This window comes from Pristis pectinata, chromosome 1 (genome assembly GCF_009764475.1).
Source record: "Pristis pectinata isolate sPriPec2 chromosome 1, sPriPec2.1.pri, whole genome shotgun sequence".
Taxonomy (NCBI): Eukaryota; Metazoa; Chordata; class Chondrichthyes; order Rhinopristiformes; family Pristidae; genus Pristis; species Pristis pectinata.
Window position 1 is genome coordinate 127,352,420 of NC_067405.1, and position 15,969 is coordinate 127,368,388.

Sequence of the window (15,969 nt, forward strand, 5' to 3'; positions counted from 1 at the left end):
AGGAGAGGTTGGACAAATTTGGAATGTTTTCTCTGGAGCATCAGAGGCTGAGGGGTGACCTTATAGAAGTACATAAAATTGTGAAAGGTATTGATAGGGTAGATAGACTCTTTTTCCTGAGGGTGCAGTGTCAAATACAAGAGGGCCTAGCTTTAAGGTGAGTGGGGAAAGTTTAAAGGAGATTTACGAGGCAAATTTTTTTGCACGGAGAGTGTAGGTGCCTGGAATGCGCTGCTTGGGAAGTTGGTGGAAGCAGAAATGATAGCAGTGTTTGTGAGGTGTTTGGACAGGCACATGAACAGGTAGGCAAATGGAGGGAAATAAACTATGTGCAGGCGGATGGGAATAGTTACAATTGGCATTATGGTCAGCACAGACATCCTGGGCTGAAGTCCTGTTCCTGTGCTGCACTATTTTATGCTTTGATATGCTTCAACGAAGGAAATCTGCTGAACTTGGCACTTCTGGCCTGTATGTGACTCCAGGCCCTGGTTGTCTCTTAATCACCTCTGAACTGAGGAGTGAAGTAGGGATGAGCAACGTATGCCAGTATGTCCAGAAATGTCCAAATCTTGTGCTTTTTGTTATTATTTGTTCACATCTGGAATGATAGTCTTCATCCTAGCTCCCTTGTCACACTTCTACTTAATAATACTAGATGATCAGTGGGACAATATTGTAAGAACACTGGATCAATGCTTTGATGAAAATATTATCAAGGACACTGGTTTTTAACCCTGGTCAAAGAACTGTAGGGGAGTTAACACCTTGTTTATAACAAAGAATTAATGATGCTTGTATTTGCTTAGTTGAACCTACTCACGTGAACCATCTTAAACACGCCTATACTGCTAACTTCTCATGGTTTTTCATATTTGATATTCAGTGAATGAGTTGACTCCTGTCAAGTATCACAGAAGAGATGAATAAAATGAAACAAATGTGCTTATTAATCTTAGAATCAGATTAGACAGCAGTCCAAGCTTGCAGTTTTCCACTGTTATATCTCATGAGGAAGAAGAAAACCTTGACAGGAAAGAAGGCGAAAAAGTTTTGGTGAACCACAACAGCTAGTTGTATAGTTCATTTAATGTTACCAAATGCACTGAGTTGCCTCATTGGAATGTCGTTGAAGACAATTTGACCCAGCATAAGAGGAGATAATGTGACAGATAATCAAATGCTGTCAAATAGGTAGATTTTAAAGAGCATAGAAAGATTGAGGTTTAAGGAGGTTTCCAGAACTTGGGACTTTTAGAGGCTGGTGGTATGACCAGCAGTTATGGAGTGATTCAATTCAGAGATGCTTCAGAGCCTAGAATTAGAGGGGTGCAGAAACTTTTAGGAGTGTTATAAGACTGAAGGAGCATATAAAGAAATGGAGTGACATTGCCAAGGAAACATTTGAAAGCAAAAGTAAAAGATTTATAAGACATTGTCGATTGAGCAATGTCTCAATGTAGTTCATCAAATTCCTCACATTCCTGCACAAGTTGTAAGTAATTCTACCAAGGTGTCATTTTTGAAGGCTATATTAAAAGGTGTGCTGATCTTTACTCTATGTGTAACCTACTCATAGAGTAAGTCAACTTTGGCCATTTTTGTGTACTTTGGACAATATTCTAATTTAATACATTGTTATTCTGCCTTCAAGAAAGAATACCATCTGCTCTAGAATGAATTTCTTCTGTTTTTGGTTTCTTTTTGGACAGCATTGCTGGGCATTAGCTTTCTCAGCTGGCAAAAATTTCATTTGACGTGGTGTTTATTGTTTTTCTGATTTTTTGGAAAAATGTTAAAGTAGTATAAATTACAGGTGTAAGTGGCCTAAATTTTGATTTTTCTTAAGTATTAAAACAATATTTGAATGTTATAAGTATTATGTTTAGATTTATTTTCAGAAAAATAGAAAACGCAAGTGGAAAAATGGTTTGCTTTAAAATGATCAAATAAAGACTCTTAGTTACACAACAGATCAGACGTTAAGGAGTCATAGAGAGGAAAAAGTGTTAAAAAGAAACTCCTTTTACAGGAATGTTATGGTCTAATAATAAACATTTCCCAGTTTCAAAGCTAATAACTTCACATGTTTACCATTTATATTTTATGTCCCAAGTTATTACTTGCTATCCATGGGAAAATAATCCTGTGAGTAGCAATTAACTTAATTCTTTTACCTTGCAGTAACCATCACCGTTGGAGGAAAGCAGCATTTGCTTGGTCTATATGATACTGCTGGACAGGTATGGACAAAGCTGAACTCAATATTTTACTATATGTTGGGATTCTTGCACTGGTTGAACTTCGATATGTTTCTTATTTGTTGAATTCTTCAAGGTTAGGTGGTAAATCCAGTTCTATAATGAAAATGGCATTATTTAAATGGATGATAACATTTTAGCTGTTGTTGAATGTATATTAATCACCCAGTTAACTGAAACAAACAAGTTTAGTTTTGCAGTGGCAGAATCTTGGCTTTGCTGATGTGCTTAAAGTTAAGGATCATGTACAGTAACTGAATTATCAAACCTGTGTCTACAACAAATTGCTTTGTTTGTACTTAGTTTATATTAGAAGTCTTATTTTTAAAACCTCCATATTCAAACTGGATCAGGCTTAATTTGGTATGTTAGTAGATGTTTGGTTGTTTGAATGTATATGAAGCTATACTGTCAGATTTCAACTTGCCCATTACAAATGCATTCCAATGGTAAGCTGCAGAACATCACAGAGGAGGCCTTTTGGGTGTTTATGCCTATTCTGGCGTTTTGGAAGAACTTTCCCACAATCAGGCTTTTTCTCCATGGGTCTCCTGATAAGTCCTCTTCATGTCAAATTGCCGTATGAAAATTCCTTTGGCCTCTAATTTTACCACACTCTCAGAAAGTGAATTGCAGTGTCCACATTTTCCTTGTGCTCCTTTGCCAATTATCTCAAATCTACGTCCTCTGATTACCACTTAGTAGGGGGAACTGTTTCTCCCTAATCACTCTGTCAAAACATTTGATAATTCTACGTGCTTGGTCTCCCTTAACCTTCTATAGAGTCAGACAAAGAGATTTGGTTTTTCAAATCAATTTTGTGCCAGGCATTTGTTATAAATAGACCTTGGATGCATTATGCAAAACATCGGACTATCTGTACCTTGGTGGCATGCTCTTGCTCATTGACACAGCCAAACTTCTCTTTAGGAATCCTAACACTCCTTGCACATTTTGCTTTTTATATCCATATCAGTACATACCAAAGCTGTTTCAGTCATCTAGTATTAGCTGCTTTGTTATATTTAACTGGCTGATGGGTACAGATTTGCTTCTCTATTTGTTTCTCATAGTTTTTAATATGTTGTAGTAAATGCCCAGAAATATTAAAGCTCCTTTACTCTAGCCAAACGTATTCAGTCTTTGGCCTTCCAATATAACTTTCCCCTAAAGGGGTGTAATATTATTATCTGTCACCCATTCACTTTTGCCTTTTTCCCTCCTAATTGGATTCTAGCCAAGAATGTTTAGTTTACACTTCTATCTGTGTTTAACCTAGGTCTCCTTTTTAGCTGTTGGTGTCAATTTCCGCCTTTTGGTCATTGACCATTAATAAGCATGCATTCCAATATCATGTGTGCAAAATTTTTGCATCATCTCATTCATCCTCTTTGCGATGGTGCTTGTCCCTCTGAGTTTACTTTGCACTTTGTCTCTCCTTTCCAAGTATGGTCCTTCTGTCAAATTAGTTCAAATCCATTCCTGATAATGATTTTGATCTCTTTTTTGCATGTGGCATTTAAGGATATAAATTGGTAACTTCATCTGAATCTGATGTTGAAATAAATCAAGTTTTTCTGCAATGGGTTTCATTATAAAGCAGAAATCATGATTGGAAATAGCCTTTTTGAAGCTGTGCAAGGTTGTGTATTTTGTGGGTACTGTGTTTGTTCTGTAAAAAGAAAGCTGCCAGATAAAATTGAAAACCATACCAGCACTAAAATTGCTTGACTGGCAACTTTATAATGCTTAGTTGATTTAACTTCAGATCCTGTAAAAACAAATACAAAGCAAAGGATCTTGAAACAAGCATGTAAACCAAATGCATTAATCCATGGTGATATGTGACAGGTGTGGCCATAAAAAAGGTGGTATTAGATGCCTTAGCAGGCTTGAAGGTGGATAAATACCCATGGCCTGATGTGATGTATCCCAGGTTGCTATGGGGCTCTGACAGAATTTTAAATCTTCACTGGCCACAGATGAGGTGACAGATGATGAGAGGAGAGAACATGTGATACACAAGGGAGACTGAAGATGCTGGAAATCTGGAGCAACACACACAAAATGCTGGAGGAACTCAGTGGGTCAGGCAGGATCTATGGAAGGAAATGAACAGTCGATGTTTCGGGCTGAGACCCTTCATCAGGACTGGAAAGGAAGAGAGCAGAAGCCAGAATAAAAGGGTGGGGGAGGGGGAGAAGCAGGAGCTGGCAGGTGATGGGTGAGTTCAAGTGAGGGGGGGAAGTGGGAATGATGTGAGAATCTGGGAGGTGAGAGGTGGAAGAGGCAAAGGGCTGAACAAGATGAAATCTGATAGGAGAGGACAGTAGACCATGAAATAAAAGGAAGGAGGTGGGGAACCAGAGAGAAGAACGTGTGGGTGATGGACAGGTTATGAGGTTGGGGGAGGGGAAGTGAAGGGGTAAAGGGGCCAGAGAGATGAGGGAAAACAATCGCGTGGGGGGGGGGGGGGGGGAGTGGGCGGGCAACAGAGGGGAGGGGTTACCGGAAGTTAGAGAAGTTGATGCCATCAGGCTGGAGACTACCAGGACGGAATATGAGGTGTTGTTCCTCAATGTGGTAGTAGAGGAGGCCGTGGACAGACATATCAGTGTGGGAAGGGGAAGTGGAATTAAAATGGCTGGTCCCCAGGAGATCCTGGCTGTTACGGTGGAAGGAGTGAAGGTGCTCGACTAAGTGAAGAAAATGTGATACCTTTATTTCTGAAGAGCAGCAGGGATAAGCCAGGTAATTATGGGCCTGTGAATCTAACATTAGTGATGGGGAAGTTATTGGAAGAATTGTGAAGGACAAAATTATCAAACAGGAGAAAGGCAGGGATTAATCACAGGTTGTCAGCATGGCTTTGTTAGGGGGTTATCCTGCTGGATCAATTTAATTGAATTTTTTTTGAAGAGGTAGCCAGGTGTATTGATGAAGGCGGTGTGGTTGATGTAATCTACATGGACATTAGTAAGACCTTTCAGTATCACATGCGATTCAGGGCAAGTTGCAAATTGGATCCAAAATTAGTTTGGTAACAATGGAAAAGAGTATTGGAAGTCTGTTATTGGTAATGTACCATGGAGATCAGTGCTGGAGCCCTTACTGTTTGTTATATACATTAAAAATTTGGATATTAATTTTAGAGGTAAATTTAGAGATTTAGAGGTAATCTAAACTGAGAGATTAGTGAGCTTGCAGTGGACATAAAAATTAGTTTTGTTGATGGTGAGGAGGATAGTCATGTGTACCAGATGATATTGATCGGTTGTAAAGTGGGCAGAGCAAAGGCAGATAGAATGTATTCTTGATGTGTGAGGTGATGCACTTTCACAAAACAATTAGGGTAGCACATACATAATGAATGGTAGGGTCATTAGAGAGTATTGAGCAACAGAGGGACCTTAGTATGCAACTGGAAGGGTATTAAGAAGGCATACAGAATATTTGCTTCCATTAGCTGATAGAATATAAGAGCAGGGAGGTTATGATACAATTTTATAAAATATTGGTTAGGCCACAGCTGGAGTACTGTGTACATTTCTCAACACCACACTGTAGGAAGGACATGATTGAACTTGGAAAGGTGCAGAGGAGATTCACCAGCAAGTTGCATGGAATGGAGGGTTCAGTAATGGAGACTGAATATGCCATGTTTGTTTTCCTTTTGGGAGAGGAGACTGAGGGGAGATCTTATTGAGGTATAAAAGTTTATGAGGGGTGTAGATGAGATAGGTAATAGGAATCCTTTCCCCATTGCAAATGTACCTAAAACCAGAAGACACGGGTTTAAGGTAAAGGATAAAGAAGTTTAAAAGAATCTGAGGAGGGTTCCCCCACCACCTCCCACCCCCCCCCCCCCCCCCCCCGAGAGGGTGATTGGAATCTGGAACATTCTACCTGAGTAGGTGGTGGAGGTAGAGATTCACACAACTATGGGAAGCTAGAGAAGAAATTGCGGAAGCCTTGGCTGAGATATATGCATTATCGTTAGCAATGGGTGAAACTGCTGGAAGACTGGAGGGTTGGCTAATGTTGTGCCTTTATTTAAGAAGAGCTGCAAAGAAAAATCTGGGAACTATAGACCAGTAAGCCTAACATCTGTGGTCAGTATATTACTAGAGGGGACTCTGAGGGATAAGATGTACATGCATTTGGAAAGACGGGGGTTGATTGGAGACAGTCAGCATGGTTTTGTGCATAGGAGATCATGCCACATGAATTTGAGTTTTTTTTTGAAGAAGTAACCAAGAAAGTCAATGAGAGTTGGCCAGTAGATGTAGTCTATGTGGATTTCAGTAAGGCCTTTGATAAGCTTCCACATGGTAGGCTGCTATGGAAAGCTAAATCATGTGGGATGCACGGAGAGCTGGCTAATCGGATACACAATTGATGTGATGGTAGGAAGCAGAGGGTGATGGTGGAAGATTGTTTTTTGGACTGGACCCGTTACTAGTGCTGTTCCCCAGGGGTTGGTGCTTGGCCCATTGCTATCTGTCACCTACATCAATGATTTGGATGAGAACGTACAAGCCGTGGTTAGTAAGTTGTCAGATGACACTAAAATAGGTGGTGTCATAGACACTGAAGATGGATATCAGGATCTACAAAGGGATCTTGATCCAGCTGGATAAGTGGGCCGAAGAAAGGCAAATGGAGTTTAATTTGGATAAATGCAAGGGTGATAGCATTTCAGGAAGACAAATCAGGGCTCTGAGGAGTGTTGAAGAACAGAGGGACCTAGGAGTACAAGTACACGGTTCCCTGAAAGTGGTATCACTGGTAGACGGGGTGGTTGAAGAAGGCTTTTGGCACGCTGTCCTTCAGTGAGGCACTGAGTATAGAAGTTGGGACGTTATGTTGCAGTTGTACAAGACATTGGTGAGGCCACATTTGAAGCATTGTGTTCAGTTTTGGTCACCCTGCTATAGGAAAGATGCCATTAAGCTGGAAAGAGTGCAGAGGAGATTTATGAGGATGTTGCTGGGACTCGAGGGACTGAGTTATGAAGAGAGGTTGAGCAGGCTGGGACTTTATTCATAGGACTGTAGGAGAATGAGGGGTGATATTATAGAGGTGTATAAAATAATGAGTGGCATGATTTTATAGTCGTTCTTCCAGAGGGAGGTTGTATATACAATGAGCTGCCAGAGGAAGTCATTGAGGCAGGTACATTAACAACATTTAAAGGGCACTTGGATGGGCATATGGATAGGAAAAATGGTTTTAGAGGGAGATGGCCAAATGTGGGCAAATAGGACTAGCTTAGATGGGAATGGGAATCTTGGTCAGCATGGATTAGTTGAGCTGGAGGGCCTGTTTCCCTGCTGTATGACTCTGACTCTACTTAGGAATTATCCAGATAAGTATTTTAATTGCCAAGGCATAGAAGGCTACGGGCCAAGTGCTGGTAATAGGGATTAGCTCTGCGCTTGACATGGACATTGGTAGGCTAAAGGGCTGTTTTCTGTGCTGTCTGACTCTATGACTCTAAAGCTGTGGACATCAGCAGTGTGATTAATCTCTAGTGCGCTGGATGCAATTAGCTGAAGACTGATCACATGGTTCTTGGTATTATCCAAACATTAACGTAAATAAACTTTAATCTGCCATGGCAACAGCAAGCACAAGCTCTCTGCCTGCTCACATTACAAAGTGACTAATGCAGTGTTGCTAGTTCATACTGCTTCACCTCTTCCTCCATGGGCAACAGGCAGTAAAGTGAGAGACTCTCAATTTCTTCAGATGGTGGGATTCCCCATTGCCTCATGCTGTATCAGGCCAGTATATTTTTCACTAGCAATCATGAACTGGAAGGATTCCATTTCACCAATGTGGAACTCATTTGTGACATTTGACCACAATGATGCAAGTGATTGATCACTTTCCAGGCTGCCATCATATTGAAACAATCCAATCTGCCAGGATTATGTTTGTTTTTTAAAAAAAGAAATGAAGCAGATTATAAACTCTGTAGCATCCTTGGAGAAATCCAATTGTGAATGGATGAGGATTATTTAATGGAAAAGTTACCAGAAGGCTAGCTGTTCCAACCACTTTACATCCTTCTTTTCTAATGGGAAGCCCCATCCTCATTTGTTTCCACGGTTAATTTGAACCACATTGTTCTGGGAAAAACCTATTGTGAGGTATTCTTAAGAGAACGCACAGTCTTACTCCCACACCTGAAGGAGACCCGTTGTAACTTGTTCTGGATCAGCAGGAAATTTGTTAATACTCTCAATTAATCACCTGACAGCAGAAGTCTGGAGTTGGTGGGGAAGAGTGGGTAGTTTCTTGAGCAGAGGATGAGGGTTAATGGTTAGTCTGGCTGCACACTGATTTTTTTGGGGGTGAGGATGTCTTTTATTTCCTCTTCTGTGGTTGGAACTTGCTGCAAATTAATTCCAGTGTGCTGTTGAGTTGGTGGATTGAGTGCGATTGAGTGGGACATATTTATGGATACCACATGAGCAGGAGAAGCATATATATGGCTAAAATACTTCATGGTTATGTGTTGTGATGTTTGCATGTGAATGAATAATATGATGCAGTCTTGAGTTTTAGGGAGGTCTCCATTTCCATCACTGCCCAACCCCTTTGAGCTCTCATGCTCTATATTGTTCAGTGTGGCACTGACTAAGGTCTGAACTGACAATCTTCCCTTGCTCTGACCTGCACCCTGTTCCCTTCTCCTGCAAGTGCAAAAATAGTGCTGGGATATAGAAGTTTGAATAGCCCATTAATAAGTGACAGGCAAATAGTCACTCTGAATCCTAGTTTGTGGTGTGCACAAATGAAATGTGTGCTCCTCAGCTCGGTTACATGGTAAGCTTGATTATTTCAAATGTTAACCACACAAAGTATGTTACAACACTTTCAATTTGAAGGGGTGTTAATGGATGCCCTGTTCTGGTGCTATCTGAAACAAAAACCAAAAATGCTGGAAATACTCAGTAGGTCAGTCACCATCTGTGCAAAGAGAACCAGTGTTAATATTTTGTGTTGGAGACCCAGGGTGAAGGGGTCCAACCAGAAGTGTAACTCTGCTTCCCTCTCCACAAATGCTGTCTGACCTGCTGAGTGTTTACAGCATTTTCTGTTTCTTGTTTCAGATTTCCAGCACCTGTAATTTATTTTTTGATTGTCAGTAGTTATATGCCCTGCAACAGAATGATACATATGAAATTTTACATAAGCTGATCCTGAGAATTTAGTGTTTAAATCCTTGATGTTGTGTTGCTCTTAGAGCCCTGGATATTTTGTGCATCTACCTTTTTATATGGTGTGATGCTGGAATATTTGAAGAAATCTCCAATTTGTTTTCTTATTTACTACCATTTCTCCTAGATATTTAAGACTGTAATTCCTTTGATCACACCTTTTATGGGGTTGAGGGTGGGAGCATGGAGAGGTTCATGCCTGGATGCCCAAGTGTGTAACCCTCCAATGACGCACTTATTTCCAAGCCTCAGTAAATGGTGTCAGTCTATTGCCATTTTCCTGCTTTTCCTTCTGTTCTGAACATGAACGTTCCTGTAAGGTCCATCTGCAGGCTTTAATAAATTCAGCTCTGGTCAGTAGTGGTAACAGTGCTATGAAGGAGCATTGTACAGAGGCTGAGGACAACATGCTGATCTTCCTAAATTCAATTACTTAGCACTTTTTTAAAGCAGTGTTATGCAATTAAAAATTGACTGAAGCTGGAATAAGTTGTCTCCACAACCCTTTCTGGGTCAACTCATATCAATGAAGAAATTCAGCCAAAGACATCAAATTGCCAGTCCCCATTCAACGAACCACTGACATGATTTTGCTTTGGGGAGACACAGGAAGATATCATTGTTTTCCTGGGGCACTCCTAGGAGAATATGGTCTTAATGTTGACCTGGGAGACCATCAGGTAAGTGAATAACTTGCCAAAGTCATTAATGCCCCAACCCTCCACCAAATCCTGAATGGCTCCCTCACCATCCCCAGTCTCCTGCCTGTTTTCCATCTCTGTACAACATGGTGATACTGCAATATAGCATGTTTCGCACCACTGACCAGAGAGGAATCTCTGGGCAAGTGCACATTCTCAGTTCAACCTGAGAGGGTGGTGAAGGAATGGGATGGAGTTTGTGCTGGGGTACAGTGGCTTTAATATTTTCACTGTTTTATTGGAGGAAGTTTTGGTTCATCCAGGATTAGATGCAGGGGCACTGGGTGGCTTAAAAGTTATATGAATTTCACAAAAAACTTATCAGAAAAATACTTCACAAACCATGCAAAATGTTCACTCATAAATATGTAATCACTTCATAAATATCAATGGAAATGTATTATGGATCATAACATTTGTTAATTAGTTTAGACCACGCAAGTATTTTCTTGGTAACCCATCAAAGAATAGTATTGTACCATACTTTAGATGGAGCAGCTTGCTTCTTGCACTCACTGATCACCTCCCTGGTGATCCCACCCTTTCTGTGACAACATCTTCACTCGACTCTTGACCTGGTTGGCAAAGCCCTACATGGCACAGAGCCTTCCATTTGTAAACCCCATGGAAGTGCTTTGACAACTGGCAAAACCTCACTTCAGGCTAAACCAGAATATCAATGAATGACTCTCGTATTGACAAGCACTCAAAAGCACGAAATCTATTAAAATTGAACATATTTTTAAAAATTATTGAAACACATAAAGCAATTGAACGCATTTAATAAACTCAGTCTTAGCAGAAAATGTAAATTACCTGGAATGCACCCCTATTCCTCGTGTGGAAAATCATTTTTTTTGGGGGGTGGGTCAAGGAAGGTTTCAGCTCACTTTTTTTAAATTGATTTCCTACTTCATTTTAGGACAGTTGATGCTCTTCCAATCCAATCTATTTTTGATGCTGTTCTAATGCATTTAGTTGATTTGACTCATCAGAGATATTTAGCTTCCCACATGCTTCTTGCCAGGAGAATGCCAGATGGGAACGATGACATCTTATTAAACTGGCTGCCTGGGTTCTCCTTTAACTCCCAAGCTAAAGAAGCTGTTGCTGACTATTCAGATGTATTAACAGTGGGTGGGACCAGTTAACCTGGCAGTTCTTGGCCAATACTTTCTCTCAGACTGGACATACCATTAGACTCAATCACATGCACAGATTCAGTGATGAAAGGGAGAGGACAACAAGAAGGTGTCAGAACACATAATTGGTACTGAAAGGCTGTACTTTGAATGTTGACTGCCCAGCATCCCACCCAGAATCAGCATCCCAAGATACCTCTTAGAAAACATTGCTCAAGCACACACCTCAGTTGATCACCCCAAAGGCCTGCGTGTGCACTATGGTTGATCTGGATGTAGTTGTGGCTGACCCAAAATATTGTGGTCTTCTACATTGTTCGGCTTGGCAGTGGTTAGTTGCCTGGTTGCATCTGGGTTTCCTCCAGGTGCTCCAATTTCCTCCTGCATCCGAAAGACATGCAGATTGGTAAGTTAAGTGGCAACTGTAAATTTCCCCTACTGTATAGGTGAGTGGTAGAATCTGGGAGAACAAAAATAAATGAGATTATTGTAGGATTAGTATAAATGGGTGGTTGATAGTGTAGAATTGATGGACCAAAGGGCATGTTTCCTTTCTGTGACTCTACCAGTCATCTCATGGGACCAGCTGAACTCCAGCCATTGGTAAGTGACTGAAAGGAGAAGAATACAACTCTATACTTTGACATTCACTATCATCTCCCACTTTCCCTTCCCCCAACTCCCATCTGCCATCTAAGTCAACAAAATATATATGTCCAGTTATATTTAACTGACTTTCTGTCAAAGCCACCTTAAACTTTTTACTCTGGATAAGAAAAAAACTCATGACGTAATGAATTAATAAATTATTTGGCAGGAAAATGTTTTATTTAGTTGCATGTTATCTCACCAAAGCTCTGCAATTTATGAGGGACTGTTATATAAAATTGGAACTTGCTCTACATATTAATTTTTATGTTTACAAAGTTAGAGAATTCTTTGGTTATATAAGCATCGCATTTCTTAGCAGCGGTGTTTTGGAACCCTGTAAATTAGACTCTTCAATCTTAAACACTTTTTAAAAAATCTGTGGATTTTAATTCTGTCTGTGGACATGTGACTTGATTGCTAGCAGCATAAAAGTGAATCAAGAGTGACTTTGTAATCTGCAAAACCTTTGTCAAATAGTTCAGTTCTTCAGCAAGACTCTCTTCCTCCTATTCAGTTTGTCCTCTAGCCAGTAGATGGAGTATTAGCAGTATTAGAATATCATTCTTTCTATGGTGCCAATTGCTTTGGTAGCTGTGGTCTCATGTGAATGTGTCGCCTATAGATTTGTCATAGGATACTTATTCTTAATAGTCCATATTAGGCAAAAAAACTTGCACGAGGACTTGAAAAACACTATGAAGATTCACTTATTCATTAGAAGGCAAACTATAAAACAATTTCATTACAACAATGTAGAACTCCCAAATAAAAATTGAAAATTCTAGATTTACTTAGCAAATCAGGCAATATCTATGGCAAGAGAAAAATTTGCTGGATTTGATGAAAGTTCATTGATCAGAAAAGTTACAGTAACTATCTGTTTCTGCACAGATGCTACCTAAATGATGAATATTTCCAACCCTTGTTTTTATTTGAAACTGCATAAATATCCATTGACAAAATGGTATGGTGAATGATGTTTATTAGTCTAATAGTGCATTGCCTTGCTTGTATTGTACTTTGTGATTTCTGAGAAAATAAAGGCAAATAATCTGAATGCACTACAAATAGTTCATTGAATGGATACTTCTACTGCAATTTAAGAACAACCTAAAAAAAGTTGTTTACTTCCAGTAACGTGTGTCTTGTTAGCTGACTAATTGAGACCAAATGTGTCCGCTGCAATAGATTGCTGCCATTCAAACCAACTGTATGACAACACTGAGGGCAGGAAATCTAGCCACGTGTATACTGATTTATTAAGTTGCATATTGCTGTTCCGATAGTAGAAGGAATGCAAACAAAATTGATCTCTTGGGTAACGTACAACAGGTTGGATTTGATGGCTTTTAATTCTTTCTCCCCATCTTAATTTCTTACAGGAGGACTATAATCAACTGCGACCTTTCTCCTATCCAAATACAGACGTATTTTTGATCTGTTTCTCTGTGGTAAATCCTGCATCTTACCACAATGTGCAAGAGGAATGGGTGCCTGAGCTTAAAGCATGTATGCCACATGTGCCTTATGTATTGATTGGAACTCAGGTATGTTAATCACATTGCATCTGAGTAAGAATGGAACTTCTTTCGTTGTAACCTCTGTTTTCAGAACAACATTGTTGTTACAACAAGGAAAGTAATTGGAAGGAGAGACAGAGACTGCAGATGCTGGAATCTGGAGCAACAAACAATCTGCTGGAGGAACTCATTGGGTTGAGAAGTGTCTGTGGTGTGTGTGGGGGGGGGGGGGGGGGGGCTGGGGAAAGAATTGTTGATTTGGGTCAAAACCCTGCATCAGGACTGACAGTGACTAGAGGAGATAGCCAGTATAAAGAGGAGAGGGGGAGTGGTGGGACAGGGGCCAGTAGGTGGTTAGTGGACTGAGGAGGGGTGAAGGGTAATGGGCAGATGGAGCCAGGTAGGGGAGGGGGAGGAGTGGAGTTGGGAGACGGACAAAACAAAAGGCAGCTGGAGCCAGTGGAGGGGAAGGGGAAGGTTGAGACAGCTAGAAGGGTGATAAGTTGGGACACAAAGGCTTCCAGTGCTGGAATCTGATGTAAGGAAGGTAATAATGGGAACCATTAAGGGAGAGGTGAAGGGACATGGAACCAGTGGGGTAAAATGTGCAAGCAGTTGGATGGAACTTGGGGGGTGGGTGAGGGCAAAAATTAGGGATGGGGGACTGGAGAAGGGTATCAGAAAGGGGACAAAAAGGGAGGGTCAGTGGTGGATCAGGACAAGGGTGGGGAAGGGGAACACAGGAGGCAAGGGTTACCTGAAATTGGAAAAATTCGGTGTAATTAGGAAATTGATAAAATAGCAAGACTAATGTAATGAAAGGCTTTTTTAAAAAAAAAATAAGTTGCAGCTGTACTGCTGCACTGAATATGTATTTCACCCAGTTATTTAAGAATAAATATGTGAAAATTATGGTTGTAAATACCTTGCTAAGTACTAGTGAATACTTGGTAAAGTTAAAGTGTTTAAAAAATGAACATGAAAGCCTTAACATGATCTTATCAAATATTTTTAGATTGATTTAAGAGATGATCCCAAAACATTGGCCCGATTAATTCATATGAAGGAAAAACCTATCACGTATGAACAAGGTGTGAAGCTGGCAAAAGAGGTATTTTTTTTTTGGAAGTTTTTACTTTAAGCAACTACACATGAAGCTGGTAAATACATTTATAATCAAGATGCATTTCACCTAGAAACATTCTTGCCACAAAGTCTATTCATAGTCAAGTTAGCAATTTGTGTGATGGCATAGTTGATAGAAATTTGCATTGCTAGTAACCAGATTTTTCTGTAGTGTAGTCAGACACCGCTCAGAACTGGGCAGAAAGGTTAGCATTCAAATTTCTGTACATACTAAAAGTTTACTTAAAGGGGAAGTCTGTTCCTTATGGGGGAGAACTGCCAGCATTAACATAATACAACTTGTATCAATAAACTATAGAGAATCAAATGCCATTTCCTTATAAAGTCATATGGCACAGAAGGAGGCCATTCAGCTTATTAAATTTGTGTTGATTCATTGAAAGAATCCTGCAACAGGGCTTTTTCCCATAATTTTTGTTTTCACAGATATGTAACGTTCTTTTGTAAGTTACTGTCAAACCCACTTCCAGCAATCAATAATACTGTTGTTAACTAGAGTTCTACTTTGATGTCAGTGCAGATACCAAATGACAAGACCTTGACTGCATTCTAATGATTACACTCATAGTCTACACTAATGCTCTTAGCAGGCTGGTGTTGATCCACTTTATTAAACATCTAAAGAAGAACTTGCAGTAAATTTATAAATCTTGAAAGAGATTTAACAGATCCTGTGGGCATTGTTTAAACATAGCTTGGCATCTGTTTTCTGCATGTTATCTAAGCAATGTACAACACTGCTGCCTCAAATGACCATCAGAATTTCATAATTCTGACGGAGAATTTCATCCCAGAGAGCACTTAAGTCAAGAATTATTATTAAGCTTATTATACCAAGAAGTTTAATATAGTTGTCCATTTAAAGCAAGTGCACATCAACACTGGCTGAAAATCTAGCCATATGGATAAATTCTTTGAAAGTGAGATAGGTATGTCTCAACCAGCAACTTTGATCCTCAGTGTCTTTTACATTTTCCAAAAGTGCTGGCAGCATAGAGTTTTAATATAAATGTAATATTCAACAGTGGAGAGGGAAAACAACTCTGGTTAAAAGAAAAAAGTGTCACGCATGGAAGCATGTCATCTGTGTCAAGAAACAGAGTAGCTCAGCAGAATTAATTTAGCAGACTACGAATAGATGAAATTTCAGTTGATTAGTTATGGGAATGTTTACTTTGGTTCATTCTCCTAAAGAAAAATGTATTTGATTGTAATCACTTTTTCAAACAATTTCAGCGTGCCTAAAGCTGCTGCCTTCAGAGATTGAAATGTTTACCATATCTTTTAATAATGATAAACAAGGTTTTATTCCAGGAAAT

The 15,969-nt window shown here is 39.8% G+C and overlaps 1 protein-coding gene across 1 annotated transcript in view; it reads left to right on the forward strand.

Moving 5' to 3' along the window:
• Positions 1 to 15,969, forward strand: part of LOC127579771 (rho-related GTP-binding protein RhoJ-like) — a 41,636-nt gene that overhangs the window by 14,590 nt on the left and 11,077 nt on the right. Inside the window, exons 2-4 of the mRNA XM_052032719.1 lie at positions 2,185 to 2,243; positions 13,367 to 13,531; positions 14,520 to 14,615. Coding sequence (XP_051888679.1) covers positions 2,185 to 2,243; positions 13,367 to 13,531; positions 14,520 to 14,615 — 320 coding nt within the window. The remainder of the gene's footprint in view (positions 1 to 2,184; positions 2,244 to 13,366; positions 13,532 to 14,519; positions 14,616 to 15,969) is intronic.